Source organism: Mixophyes fleayi, chromosome 4 (assembly GCF_038048845.1).
Source record: "Mixophyes fleayi isolate aMixFle1 chromosome 4, aMixFle1.hap1, whole genome shotgun sequence".
NCBI lineage: Eukaryota > Metazoa > Chordata > Amphibia > Anura > Limnodynastidae > Mixophyes > Mixophyes fleayi.
In genome coordinates, this window is record NC_134405.1 from 51,995,802 (window position 1) to 52,010,537 (window position 14,736).

General features: G+C 41.9%; 1 protein-coding gene across 1 annotated transcript; it reads right to left on the reverse strand.

Moving 5' to 3' along the window:
• Positions 1 to 3,422: 3,422 nt before the first annotated feature.
• On the reverse strand, positions 3,423 to 5,442 carry LOC142150649 (uncharacterized). The gene has a single exon (XM_075205844.1). The coding sequence runs from the start codon at positions 5,298 to 5,300 to the stop codon at positions 3,423 to 3,425; it is 1,878 nt and encodes a 625-aa protein (XP_075061945.1). The 5' UTR covers positions 5,301 to 5,442.
• Between the last annotated feature and the right edge of the window lie 9,294 nt (positions 5,443 to 14,736).

Consider the following 14,736-nt stretch of genomic DNA (forward strand, 5'->3'; position numbering starts at 1 on the left):
CCTTCGGTTCTCCCTAGCATCAATCCAACACAATTTACTTTTATCAGAGTTCACTTAAACCACAAGGTTTGCACAGTTTCAATTAGGTAGCGTCTGGACCAAACTGTCGCGTGAATTCATAAGAACACAGAGACTAGAACTTATTAAGTGTAATTTAATATTGAAGATACATCCACAATGCTTAAGATAAAAAGACAATAAAATGACATACAAATATAGTGCAATTGTTTCTTATAAAATAAAAAGGATAAAACACAGAATTGATACCTCACTTAGAATCAAGTTTGTGGTGCCGGGAGGAGCAGGAAAAAATGGAACCTCTTCAATTAAACTCCCTCAGAAGAAGAACCAGGAGTTACATTTTCAGTACAGTTTTAAAACCCAGCTACAGGGCCCACAGCCCCCCCCCCTTTCCTGTGACCTTATTCAGCTTGAATCTGTCATTTACATACAACCCAGTCTCTGCAGTCGGCATGTCTAGGGCCTCCCAAACATGTGTGAGATTTCATTGTCTTGCAAGAGATTTCTTCAAAGGCTTTCCCGTTTGCGTCCTGCCATAAATGACATAAGGTGCTACCCTTATCTACCAGCCCCCCTGGGTGGTTTAACATACACAAAACCCCTTGATCTAACAGCTCCTAAGAGAACCATGTCCCACTATTTCTAGGAAGTAATTCACAAACATATATTTGCAGATTTATGCCTAAAAATTAGCTTGCACATGACACCTCCCCGTTCTAGAGGGTGGCAGGAAAATTGTTACCTACAAGACGATTTTCCCTGCTCACCTGACACAAGGCTTTCGTTCTGACGGGATAATCCATCTGCATTACCATGGTGGCTCCCTTTTCGGTGCTGAACAATGAAAGTGTATTGCTGGAGGGTCAAACTCCACCGAAGCAACTTCCCATTGTCCCCAGCCACCCTGTGCAACCAGCTGAGAGGGTTGTGATCTGTGATTACCGTAAAGTCCCGTCCATACAGGTAGGACTGCAACTTTTGCAAGGCCCACACTATAGCTAAACACTCTTTTTCCACAACTGCGTAGGCCACCTCCCTGGGAAGCAGCTTCCGACTAAGGTATAGGATGGGGTGCTCTTCCCCTTGTTGATTCACTTGGCTGAGTACAGCTCCCAGCCCATAGTTGGAGGCATCCGTTTGCACTGTAAACCTCCGGTCAAAATCAGGAGCCTGCAATACTGAGGATTGGGTAAGTGCAGACTTCAATGCGGTGAATGCCTCTTCACAGTCTGGGGTCCAAGTCACCACTTGGGGCAACCTCTTTTTTGTAAGGTCAGTTAGGGGCTTAGCTAAGGAGCTATATTGGGGCACGAATTTTCGGTAATATCCAGCGGTCCCCAAAAATGACATAACCTGTTTCTTGGTCTTAGGGGTGGGCCATGCAGCAATAGCATCTACCTTAGTTGGCTCAGGACGCAGGGTACCTCCTCCTATTCGGTGCCCCAAGTACTGCACCTCATTCATACCAATCTGACATTTCTCAGGTTTTATTGTTAAACCCGCCCCCGCTATTTTAGCTAGCACACTGCTCAAGTGGATCAAATGTTCTTCCCAGGTCTGGCTAAACACAGCAATGTCATCTAGGTAGGCTACCGCATACCTCTCTTGGCCCTCTAGCAGGCTATCAACAAGTCGCTGGAAGGAGGCAGGGGCATTTTTCATCCCAAAGGGCATGACCAGGAACTCATACAGACCAAACGGGGTGATAAATGCGGACCGCTCCTGAGCCTCAGGCGTCAGAGGGATCTGCCAATAACCCCTACTCAGATCCATAATGGTTATATAGCGAGCATGGGCTAACCGTTCTAGCAATTCATCTATCCTGGGCATGGGATAGGCATCAAACACAGTAGCCTCATTTAACCTTCTATAATCCACACAGAACCGGGTTCCACCACATTTTTTGGGGATCAGCACTACTGGTGCAGCCCAGGAGCTGTGGGACTTTCTAATTACCCCTAACTCCAACATTTCTTCAATCTCCCTTTTCATATCTGTCTGCATTTCCAGGGAAACTCGATAAGCTGTCTGTCTGAGGGGAGGCTGATCGCCTGTGTTTACATGATGAACAACTAGATGTGTTTGTCCTGGCTTCCCTGTAAAATGATTCTGATAGGGCTTCAATGTCACAAACAGCTGATCTATCTGTACTTCTGTCAAGCTCTCACTACGCTGGGTGGTCTCTAATGATCTCCCACTCTTGGCAGAGGCTACTAAGTCTAACAAGGGGTCTGGCTCCTGGTCCTCTTCAGGTAAGCTACATACAGCTAATAGAGAAACACCCCTTTCGTGGTAGGCCTTGATCATGTTCACATGATATACCTTGTGCCTCTTCCGTCCCTCATCCCTGGCTACCACATAATTGACATCATTGATGCATTGAACTATCAAGAAGGGGCCCTCCCAAGCAGCCTGTAACTTATTCTGCCGCATAGGAACCAATACCAGAACTTTCTGACCCACTTCAAAGATACGCTCCCTAGCACTGCGGTCATACCATTGCTTCTGCTTAGTCTGGGCAGCCTTCAGATTACTATGCACCATCCCCATTAGGGATTGCATCCTCTCCCTGAACTGCACCACATAGTGGACCACGGAGGTTTCGGGGGTGATTAATTTCCCTTCCCAATCCTCTTTGATCAGATCTAAGGGACCGCGCACCCTGCGCCCATACAGGAGTTCAAAGGGGGAGAAGCCAGTGGATTCCTGCGGCACCTCCCTGTACGCAAACAGGAGGTGCGGCAGAAACCTCTCCCAGTCTCTCCCCTGGGACTCCACAAAGGTTCTGAGCATCTGTTTGAGAGTACCATTAAAACGCTCATACAGGCCATTAGTCTGTGGGTGGTAGGGGCTGGCTATGAGGTGTTCCACGTGCATCTTTTTGCAAAGGCTTTGCATTAAATTAGACATAAACTGTGTGCCCTGATCAATTAACATTTCCTTGGGGAATCCTACCCTGGAGAAAATGGATATGAGGGGATCGGCCACCTTGTAAGCCCGTATGGAGGAGAGGGCCACCGCTTCGGGGTACCGTGTGGCATAGTCCACCACAGTGAGAATAAATTGTTTTCCAGAGCTGCTGGGAATGGCAAGGGGTCCTATAATGTCCACAGCTACCCGCTCAAAGGGTTCTGCTATTATTGGCAGGGGCACTAGAGGGGCGTGTCCCACATCACCAGGCTTCCCCACCATCTGACAGGCATGACAAGATCGACAATAATTGGCAATATCTTTGCCCATTTCTAGCCAGTAAAACTTTTGCTTTAAGCGAGACTTAGTTTTCTTTATGCCTAAATGCCCTGCCAGCGGGACCTCATGAGCTACCCTGAGTAACCCTTCCCGATACATAAGGGGTACCACTAGCCGTTTCTCCATCACCCCCGCCTCAGATACATCTCTGGCTACACTTTCCTTATACAACCTTCCCTGTTCCCAAACACTCTTTCTTTATCAGACTCAGTGGGAGGACTGCCTGCTAGGCACCTCAGGGTTTCCAGTGTAGTGTCAGTGTGCTGTGCTTGTTGAAAAGCCTGGCTTCTCACTTGCTGCTCAGTGTCTGGTGATAAAGGTAAGGCGTCTGTAACTGCAGGTGCTGGATGGAGGGGGGTTAGAGGGGGAGTTTCTGGGTCAGAGGGACTTTCTACCTCTCTCTCAGGAGTTAATTGTGAGGACCTATCCTTCTCTGCTTGCCTACGTGTGACCACTGACACTGAGGAAATAGTTACATCCCCTACCTCCTTGGATACAGACAGTTGACCTAGGTCGGATACAATTGAGCAATCATTTTCCTTCTCACATCCTAGTTTACAGACTTCAGATACAACTGAACAAACATTTTCCCTGTCACATCCTGATACCTGGGAAAAAACATGGTTAAGTTCAGAGTCCACAACATCACTACTAGCAACATAACGAGATAACATCCTGCCTAAATCAGTTCCAAGCAAAACATTTGTAGGAATATTGTCCGATACCCCGACTTCCCTTAGACCTCTTCCAGCACCCCAGTCCAGATAGACCCGGGCCATAGGCACAGCAGGGTGTATTCCTCCCACCCCGCGCACAGCAATAGTTTTCCCTGGAATTATATCCGATGACCCCACCAACTCTGAACGCACCAGGGTAACATCAGCACCCGTGTCTCTTAACCCCACAGTTACCTTGTCACCGACAGTGATCGTTTGCAGATTGTCATTCCGGCTCACTTGGGATCCCGCAACACACAGGACAGCTGGAGCAGACCGGGGAGGAGGTGGTCCCACAGGGGAGGCTGTAGATGTCTTTCGGTCTGGACAGGCGGCACTGAGGTGCCCTGTCCTGTTGCAAATAAAACAACGGCGGGTATCTCCCTGAACAGGCTTGGCCCCCACCCTCCCAAAAGATGAAGAAACAACAGCAGGTGAAGGTGCTCCTCCTGGCCGCTCCCCTTTCCAGGCAGACTGTCCTGGCACAAAAGTTCCTCTTTTAGCTGCAGGTGCCCGGGTGACAGTATACTTGTCAGCCAGTCTAGCTGCTTCCGGAGATGATGCAGGGTCCCGATCCACTACCCATTCCTTCACATCAGCTGGGCACAAAGTCAGAAACTGCTCCTGGATCATCAAATCTTGCAGAGCATCAAAGGTGGTGATCTGTAGCCCTCCAACCCACTGTTTGAAGAAAGCACACAGCTGGGCCACAAGTCCTGAATATGTGTCAGAGGCACTGCATTTTAAATCTCTGAATTTCTGCCTATGCGCCTCTGGGGTGATGTTAAAACGTTGCAACAGGGCACTTTTGATTGCCTCATAATTTCCGTCCATCTCAGGTGGAAGATCTGCAAATGCCTCTAATGCTTTACCTCGCAAACCAGGGGTTAAATATTGTGCCCACTGATCTTTGGGCAGACCATACTGTCGGCAAGTCTTTTCAAATCCTCGCAAAAAAGCATCTACATCCCCGTCTTTTTCCAATACAGGGAAATTCTCAGGACGGGGTCTGCTAATACCAGTGCCTTTGGCTTCTGGCTGGCGTTTGAGCTTGGCAAGCTCCAGCTCATATCTCCTATCTGCCTCTCGCTCGGCAGATTCTCTTTCTACTTGGCGCTCCGCTGCCTCCATAGCAGCGCGCCTCTCTGCTGCCTCCATAGCAGCACGCCTCTCTGCTGCCTCCATAGCAGCGTGTCTCTCTCTCTCCTGACGGTCAGCAGCTTCCTTCTCCTGGAACTGCTGTATGAGTTGCATTTTAGTTGTAATGTCCGCTGGGCCCAAATATTTCAGGGCGGTTTGCATATAAACGTCCATAGCAGTGTCCACACATGCACCATTAGAATCATCCGAAATTAACCGTCCCTGGTTTTGAGGAATATCCACAGTCAGGTCCGCTCCTGAGTCCTGGCTATGCTCTTCCTCGGACACAACTGTGAGTTGATGTTCATCCCTCTGTACAAGAGCTTCAATCAATTGCGCCTTACTTTTGCCACTGGTGGGAATTCCTGCATCCTCACAATCTGAAATCAGCGCCTCCTTTGTCAAACGTTTATATGCAGCAGCCATTTCCTCAGTTTAATGCCAAATAAAAAAAGATAAGAAAAAAAAGAGAAGGGGAGGGAAAGAAACAATTGCTGTATGTCTTATAATGTTTTAAGCATTGAGTTCAGTCTCTGGTGAATTAGTCTGTATTTCCTCTCTCAGGGATCACACAACCCTAATTCACTTAAGTTCTTAAAAAAAAATTAAAAATATATCCCACAAGCTTGCCACCAATTTGTCACCAACAGCACTCACCTGAGTCTGCGTGATGCATATGTGACACAGGGTCAACCACAAAGACAACCACCTGGTCTGTCTAAAATGATTAAATACTTCCCTATCTATGCCACACACTAGCTTTGCGATACTAATTACCACCACCAAGGTTGTTTCGGATAAGAGCTGACACTCTTATTTAGGAAGCCTTCGGTTCTCCCTAGCATCAATCCAACACAATTTACTTTTATCAGAGTTCACTTAAACCACAAGGTTTGCACAGTTTCAATTAGGTAGCGTCTGGACCAAACTGTCGCGTGAATTCATAAGAACACAGAGACTAGAACTTATTAAGTGTAATTTAATATGGAAGATACATCCACAATGCTTAAGATAAAAAGACAATAAAATGACATACAAATATAGTGCAATTGTTTCTTATAAAATAAAAAGGATAAAACACAGAATTGATACCTCACTTAGAATCAAGTTTGTGGTGCCGGGAGGAGCAGGAAAAAATGGAACCTCTTCAATTAAACTCCCTCAGAAGAAGAACCAGGAGTTACATTTTCAGTACAGTTTTAAAACCCAGCTACAGGGCCCACAGCCCCCCCCCTTTCCTGTGACCTTATTCAGCTTGAATCTGTCATTTACATACAACCCAGTCTCTGCAGTCGGCATGTCTGGGGTCTCCCAAACATGTGTGAGATTTCCATGTCTTGCAAGAGATTTCTTCAAAGGCTTTCCCGTTTGCGTCCTGCCATAAATGACATAAGGTGCTACCCTTATCTACCAGCCCCCCTGGGTGGTTTAACATACACAAAACCCCTTGATCTAACAGCTCCTAAGAGAACCATGTCCCACTATTTCTAGGAAGTAATTCACAAACATATATTTGCAGATTTATGCCTAAAAATTAGCTTGCACATGACAAACACTCTGGACTATGTCTGATTCTTCCAGTATTGGAGTTTCTGGCCTGTAAAGTTTTTTACTTTTCCCTGTGAGAGTTTTTGTAAAAATGCATCATGTATGGAGGGATGTTCACTCCCTGTGGATGGCTGTTAGCTCTTGGAGGAAGAAATCTAGAAGCCTTTTGCTCTAAAAGTGTAGAAGGCCTTCCCAGTCCGAAGCAGATGATTGTAAAATATAAGATGGTCTTCAAGGCCATCTATAAAAACATCTTCTCCATTATGTCTTGAATAGCTGTAGCTCAGGAGTTGCTGACTACTCAGTTGTTTTTCCAAGACTGAAACAATGTTCTATTGTTTCCCATACCTTACATAACGATGAAGAATGAGCTATCGTTCCAAACTCGAGCACACACAGCAGCATCTGACTCAAGCTCTGGGCATCTCTCAGGTAAATTTTGTTTTCAGCTGTATCTCTTGCTCCAGCTACAGGTCTAGTCTAAGTTCCGTTTACTGATGATTATGTCTGAGTATCCGAGAAAGGACATGTGTCTGCAATCAGGAGCAACTGTAAAAATGTAATTTATGTACAGTAGACATTCATAACATCCTAAGAAATGTAATTCATAGTAAAAAAAAAATAGAAACAAAACTTTTTTATGTTTTTAATGTTTCATCATTACTACCTATATTGTTAACAGGTGATTGAATTTTTTTTTTCTGTGCGTTCCTTTGTCAGTTTATTTTCCACATAGGTATTGGACACAGGGCCCGATCAAAGGTACCAGCCGCCCTAGGCTATTACCGCCGCAGCGCCCCCCCCCCCCCACCCCCCAATATAAGCGTATCGGAATACTCCTGAATATGTATATTCAGGAGAATTCGCCAGCGTTCAAATTTAGACAGTACATTCTCTGTTACCTGTTCTTGCTCTTCTCTGTTCCCTGTTCTTGCAGCCTTGTTGTCTTCTAGCTGCTTCTGGAAAGTCTGGGTCCTGTTTTGAAAATATGCAGCAATTGTATTATAATGCTAAATGTCAACAAATCCTGAATGATTAGGCTCCAAAACACAACAGTCCATTGTGGCCAGATAAAACTACCCCATAGCACAGGCATATGTAGGCAATAAAACATATGAAAATTGTTGTCAAAGAGCTATAATCAAATATAAACCTCTATCAGCCCCACCTGACTAATATTTAGCAGTTTAATGACCCTAGAACCACAGAGACCATCCTCATAATCGCCACATAATACAAAGATTATGCCCCCCCAAAACTGCTCTAGTTTTTTAAATAGTCCTCTTAACCATTTCATCAGCCCCGATCAGCCTCATCACCTGCCCCTTTAGCACTATCTGCCCCCATTAGCCTCTTCACCTGCCCCCTTAGCATTGTAATCTGCCCCATTAGCCTCTTCACCTGCCCCCTTAGCATTGTTATCTGCCCCATTAGCCTCTTCACCTGCCCCCTTAGCATTGTTATCTGCCCCATTAGCCTCTTCATCTGCCCCCTTAGCATTGTTATCTGCCCCATTAGCCTCTTCACCTGCCCCCTTAGCATAGGTATCTGCCCCCATTAGCCTCTTCACCTGCCCCCTTAGCATTATCTGCCCCATTAGCCTCTTCACCTGCCCCCTTAGCATTATCTGTCCCCATTAGCCTCTTCACATGCCCCCTTAGCATTATCTGCCCCATTAGCCTCTTCACCTGCCCCCTTAGCGGTGTTATCTGCCCCCATTAGCCTCTTCACCTGCCCCCTTAGCATTATCTGCCCCATTAGCCTCTTCACCTGCCCTTTTAGCATTGTTATCTGCCCCCATTAGCCTCTTCACCTGCCCCCCTTAGCATTGTCATTTGCCCCCATTAGCCTCTTCACCTCCCCCCTTTAGCATTGTTATATGCCCCCATTAGTATTGTTATATGCCTCCATTAGCCTCTTCACCTGCCCCCTTAGCATTGTCATTTGCCCCATTAGCCTCTTCACCTGCTCCCTTAGCATTATCTGCCCCATTAGCCTCTTCACCTGCCCCCTTTAGCATTGTTACCGCCCCCAGACATAAGGACTTACCTGTTCTAACTGCACAGCAGTCTTCTCTCCAGCGCTATACATGACAGACAGTCTGGCAGCGATCGCTGCTAGCTGCCTGTCAGTGCGTCCACGGGAGCTTCTTACTGTGGTCACATGAAATGTGGAAGTCCTGATCTCACGTGACCACAGTAAGAAGCTCCCGTGGCCGTCCTGACAGGCAGCTAGCAGCGATCGCTGCCAGACTGAGCGTCATGTAGTCATGACAGTCGGGCCGCCCCCTTTACACCAGGGGCAGTCCCGATGATGCAGGCCCGGCGCTGCCTAAATTTTTAAAAAAATGGCAGTGAAAAAAATTTAATCTCCGTGCCGCTGCGCCCCCCAGGCTCCAGCGCCCCAGGCTGCAGCCTGGTCGCCTATTGGCTGATCAGGCCCTGATTGGACATATCCTGCAGTGTCTTGTCCAGTAGAGCAGAGCAGACCTACAGCCATATTTATCAAGCAACGTATCTTCAGATCCGCTCCTTGTTGAATTCAGGCGTACGTATACCCAGTTTACATGCGTTTTTAAACAAAGGCACATTGCACTCAGTATGTGTCTCTTAATGAATCAGAATTATTATAAAATTAACTGAGCTCATGCTAAACCAAAACTGAAATGATTGTGATATATAATCAATTCACTAAAAATCAAGTTGATTTAAATTCTAGTAGCTCCAGAGAGCAAATAGTATATATGATTCAAATGACACGTCCTTTGTCTCAAATTACATTTACTTATAATATTACTCATCCACCCTCTTAACCTCCCTAGGTTACCCTAGTACCACACTTTACACAGTTCACACAAGACTACAACCTTCTGAGCCCCTGACCAACATTGCTGTGTGAATGGATCATATGGCCCACTGGGTTGAGTACGAATTAATGGCATTGCAAATAACGGCAACCAGGAGAACTACACGAGAATGCCTCCAAGTGCATTATAGCGTCAACTAGATAATAGGCGCGATGTAAAACAGACGCGAGTTATGCCTCCACATAATATAATGGTATACATGAAATCCCTACTAATTTTAAATAACGATAGCATAAATGACTACAATAAAGGTGAACGACAGTGCTAAATGTCTACACAAGAAATACCTACTGAGAAATATTACCTAAAAATATAAAAATCACTACCAAAAAATAACAGACAATAAATATTACCTACTACTAAATATATACCTACATCCTATATTAACGACAGAACATTAATGTCTACATCAAAAAATCACTGCTGAGATATTAAACCCTACACATTACTTTGGAAAACAAACCCAAATTGATAATCTATTACTTAAAATAAAAAGTCAATTTACTCACTCCACAAAAAGTGTATGAAAACCGTCAGAGTGCAATCAATATCATTAATAGTTATGTATTTCCATATGTACCCAATTACTACATGATATATTAGCTTCATGAAACATTATAGTCTCTGTATCTTTTGTAACATATTCAGTTTATTATTGACAATTAAAGGTGTTAGGGCCATAAAAGTTTAACATAGCTTTGAACTTAGATGAACATATCTGATTTTCCCGACCATGCTTGTTATTACTGCATGTTGTAATGTATTCTGTAGCTGTGTTTGTTACTAGCCTTTTCTATCATACTCACCAAGAATTACGGCAGTTAGTATGTTCTGAATACCATAAATAGGTCAGATTTTTTTTGTGTTCATAATTGCTATTTAATTAGACCTTAATCTTTTGCTCTTGCCGGAACTGTTATTAACCAATATTTTAGTGTAACTGCTGCCGTTTATTATGTCAAATTGTGTATGTTTATATTAATTGACATGTATATTAAAGCAAAATGTAAGTATACCATGTAATATATATATTTTAAAGAATAAATATAATTGTTTTATAGTATTATATTCTCATGCATTTTTAACTGTTTTACATACAACCATTTATTTATGATTTAAAACCTAGTTCATTTTCTCAGGTAAGCATTGCACAGACACATTCTTATGTATATGTGCTAATTTATTGTTAATTTATTAATATTGACATTGACAGATCACATCCATAGATTGGCCAGATTAACCTGTTCTCAATTCTTCATTTCTACTGTATTTTTTTGAAATAAAAGGACATTGTTAGTATAAGAAAGTGTATAGAAAATAATTTAAAAAAATTTAAATTTTATGTTTAAAACACTTCAATCACTGTAACATCTTAAAATGTTATGCTTAATTACCGCTATATTTGTTATATCATAGCCCTTACAAGATAAGTACTTATTTGATTAGGAAATGGAAGGTCCTATGCCATCACTCCACGATATTCCAGTTATATTCATGGATAGCAGTGATGGACCCCGTTTAGTCTTTGTAATCATTTTCTGTATGGAATAGAGAATATAATAAACCTGTAATTTGTCTTTTATTGCACATTCGATCCAATTACACAAACTACTAATCTTCATCTAATTTAATATCTGTCCTAATAATGGAAATCTGTTTAAAATTAAATACAGTCTTAGTTATTGAAAGAAGACAGTTACAATTTTCATAGTCAAATCTAATACATATATTCACCCTGGTTGATATCCATAATAATTTTATGTTCATATTCTTCTGCATGTGCATTGATTAATCCTTTATTGTCATCTTAAAGACACTTGCTTATTTTGCTGCGTATTTTCTTATCTATAAGCACACAATTTACTTGTAAATTAAGGAAAGTAAATTGGTCATTAAATACTTTGCATCCACAGTATTTTATAGATCCTTTCTATTGTTGAAATGCTCACAGGCCTGATGCAATTGTTATTCAGCCCCCTCCTCTTTTTAGCATACAACATGTCCTTTATTTCCTAGGTAAAAAAAAGTCACAGTTAATATAAAATTTGCATTAAAAAGTAGTTTGTAACATATGATAGCGCAGTGCTCAGACATAGCTGTAAATGCATACTTACGGGCAATTTTAGGGAGGCCAGCTTGCATTGCATATATTGCAATTTTGCAATTGCAATATATTCATACCCAACTGAATTATAAGTGGTAGGTGATCCCTCTTAAATATGTCATTAGGTCCACTGTTTCCCTCTGGCCGATGCATGTTTGTAATGCAGTGTTCTTGCCGTGTTGGCAGTCACCTTCTGTATTTGGGCTTTTGTGGTGTGTTGTTCTTTAATGAAGTAGTTGATTAGGTGAACACTCTGTTGTATTCGAGCGATATGGACAAACGACAATGAATGGTTTCAGATGCAAAGTAGTTGATGTTTCTTCGGTACAGGTTACAGCGTGATTGTCATAAAAGTATCAAAATCAGCTGGCATTTTATAAGGTAGAGAGTCTATTATTAGCATACATATCTTTTATGCCCAAAATAACATAATCATATTCTTAAACCAATCAAAAATCTTCTTAATTACGTATAATGTTTGTCTCAGCAATTATGGTAAAGTTTCACGTTTCATTAGACATTGACCAGGTGTCACGCTATTTCTTTATGTGGCTTTATCGGACATATCGTGCTGACATTTTTGAATGTCTACCCCCCATCCTGGATATACTCCTTATTCCTGTATTAAAAAGCCCTTATCCTGCAATTCTTTATATAACATTTATCGCATTATGTTGTTTGCTATCAGCTGAGGTCATATTGACATTGCTTAAGATTAGTAAAACATTTCTTAAAGTGCAAGTATTAAATCATATTTTCTGTGCTTGGTAATGTGTTAGTGTATGTATTGAATACTTATTGGAATAATATAGATTATTGTGAATTATTATTTCCACAACACCTAACTTCTTCTTGTCCAATATGCTGTTCCACCACCGTTCGTGCAGTGCCCACTATAGGATTTCTACAGTTTCAATTGTATTACTATGTAGCCTATATAATTTGTGATACAGACTACAGTTATAGAGTGACTGTTTAGCAACTTATGTACTAAAGTCTTTTTTTGTAGTGTAAAATATAGTTGTGTTGTTATAAATTTTAATTTGAACATTTATTTAGTATATTATACAAATTTAAAACCTAACCACTAAATTAACCCAAAATTGACGTGATAGTGTAATATGAATGTCAATATTCACTCCAACCACATTATTTATAGACCCCTTTATACACTTATGATTTTAAATTAATTGCATAGCAAAATTTTATTAGATTGAATTCAGACATTGTAATTTGAAAAAATCATTAACAATATAAGATGAAGAAACACTTTTTGAAATATACAGTTTATGAACTTAGATTATTTTACAAAAAGAATAATGTCCAATGTTTTTGTTGAAATAATAGGGGAGAATGTGTTCAAATAGTTGATAAAGCTTTGTAGGATGATCAACAATTTCAGTTACTGTCTTTTAATTTCAGTTAGTGCATGTTTTCTTTGTGAAGATATTCAATGAAAATTTTGCTTCTATAGTGAGACTGACTTTGTACCTTCTGTTGAAAGAAAAAAATTAAATTTGGACATCACATGTTTTGTAACAACTTTTACAAATAATATTTTAACTATGAAAAGATTTAGAAATGCGGTTTTGTTTATATTTATTCATTGTGTATCTTCAGAATTTAAGAGGTTATCTTACAAAACTCTGGAGTACACATTCTTTTGTTGATTTTACAATGTCTGCCAATTGATTATAGAACCCACCGTAAAAAAAAGAACAAGCAAAAAAAAATCTGAAAAGTTAATTACAGAGTGATAAAAGATAAAAAGGCTGTGATAGTCCAGGTAGGGTTGAAAGAGTCACAGAAATATATAGCAAAAAAAAAAATACAAATAAACCGGACAGGAAAGGACAAGATGGAGCCAGGGAAACAGATATTTGTGGCTTGACAATTTGAATTACCTGATGTGCTGCAATGGCGCGGGGCAGGCGATTTTTCTGTCTTCAACAATGAGGCATGGCAGGCGACTGGCACTGGTAAAACATGAAACCTACAAAGAGTGGCATAAAAGGCCTGTGAGATAATGCTTTTTGGCACCAGCAAAAGAGGACTGATTAGACAGAAAGAAGAAAGGAAAGGCTTGGTCTAGGAAAAGACAAGATGGAGCCAGGGAAACAGATATTTGTGGCTTGACAATTTGAATTACCTGATGTGCTGCTGTGGCGCAGGGCAGGCGATTCATCAACGATGAGGCGTTTCTTCGGTGGAAATTGTTTGTTGGGCACTTTCTGTTTCATCTGTTTGCGTAGATGTTTCCGAGGTTGGTACCCAAGCAGGTTGGGAATGGGTTGCAGCACTTTCGTGGACATTTCTTTGCATCATGTAATTTACCAGGAGTTACAGACTGGTGGAAACTGCATTGCTCGCTGCAGCCGCCCGTTGCTGTGTTATCCACATTTCATTTACAGTTGCCCACATTTGATGCTGTGACATTTGGATGTTCCTGAGTGCTGTGGAATGTTCCATTTGACGCATTCCCTTGTTCAAAAGTGTTTGGGCAAACAGATTTTGATTGGCCAAAATTTGTCTCTGATTGTCCAAAAGCATACGAATCACCAAGGAACGAGGGGCTTGATCCTGTGAAGTTGCATAGTCACTGCCTTCTTCCTCACACTGGGTTGGTTCAGTGAGATGTTAGGAACTTCAGCATGTGATGGAGGTGTATTCATCCGTTCTGCGTTTTTTTCTGTTGTGTCCGTTGCCTCAATCGTACCGTGGTCCACCTCTTCAGCTTGAATGGTGTCCTGAAACTGAACAGTGTCTTGGTCAGATTCAGGTGGAGTGGCATTCTGAACCTCTATTGTTGCTTGCTGGACTTCCATTTCCACTGTACGTAAATCTTCTGCTGGATAGACTTCCGTGGACACATTCTCCAAATCAATCACAGTGTCTTCATGACTTACATGCTTAGGTACTTCCTCAATAAAAAGCTTTCTTCTCTTAGCTGATAACAGATATTAAAAATGGTTAAATATTAATTTTTAGTTTTGTGGCAGGACATGTGAGAACATTCCAGGTTTAACGGTAATATGTACTAAATATAAATACCTCGCACAGAGGAAACTGATGATTCTTCATGTTCAAAGACT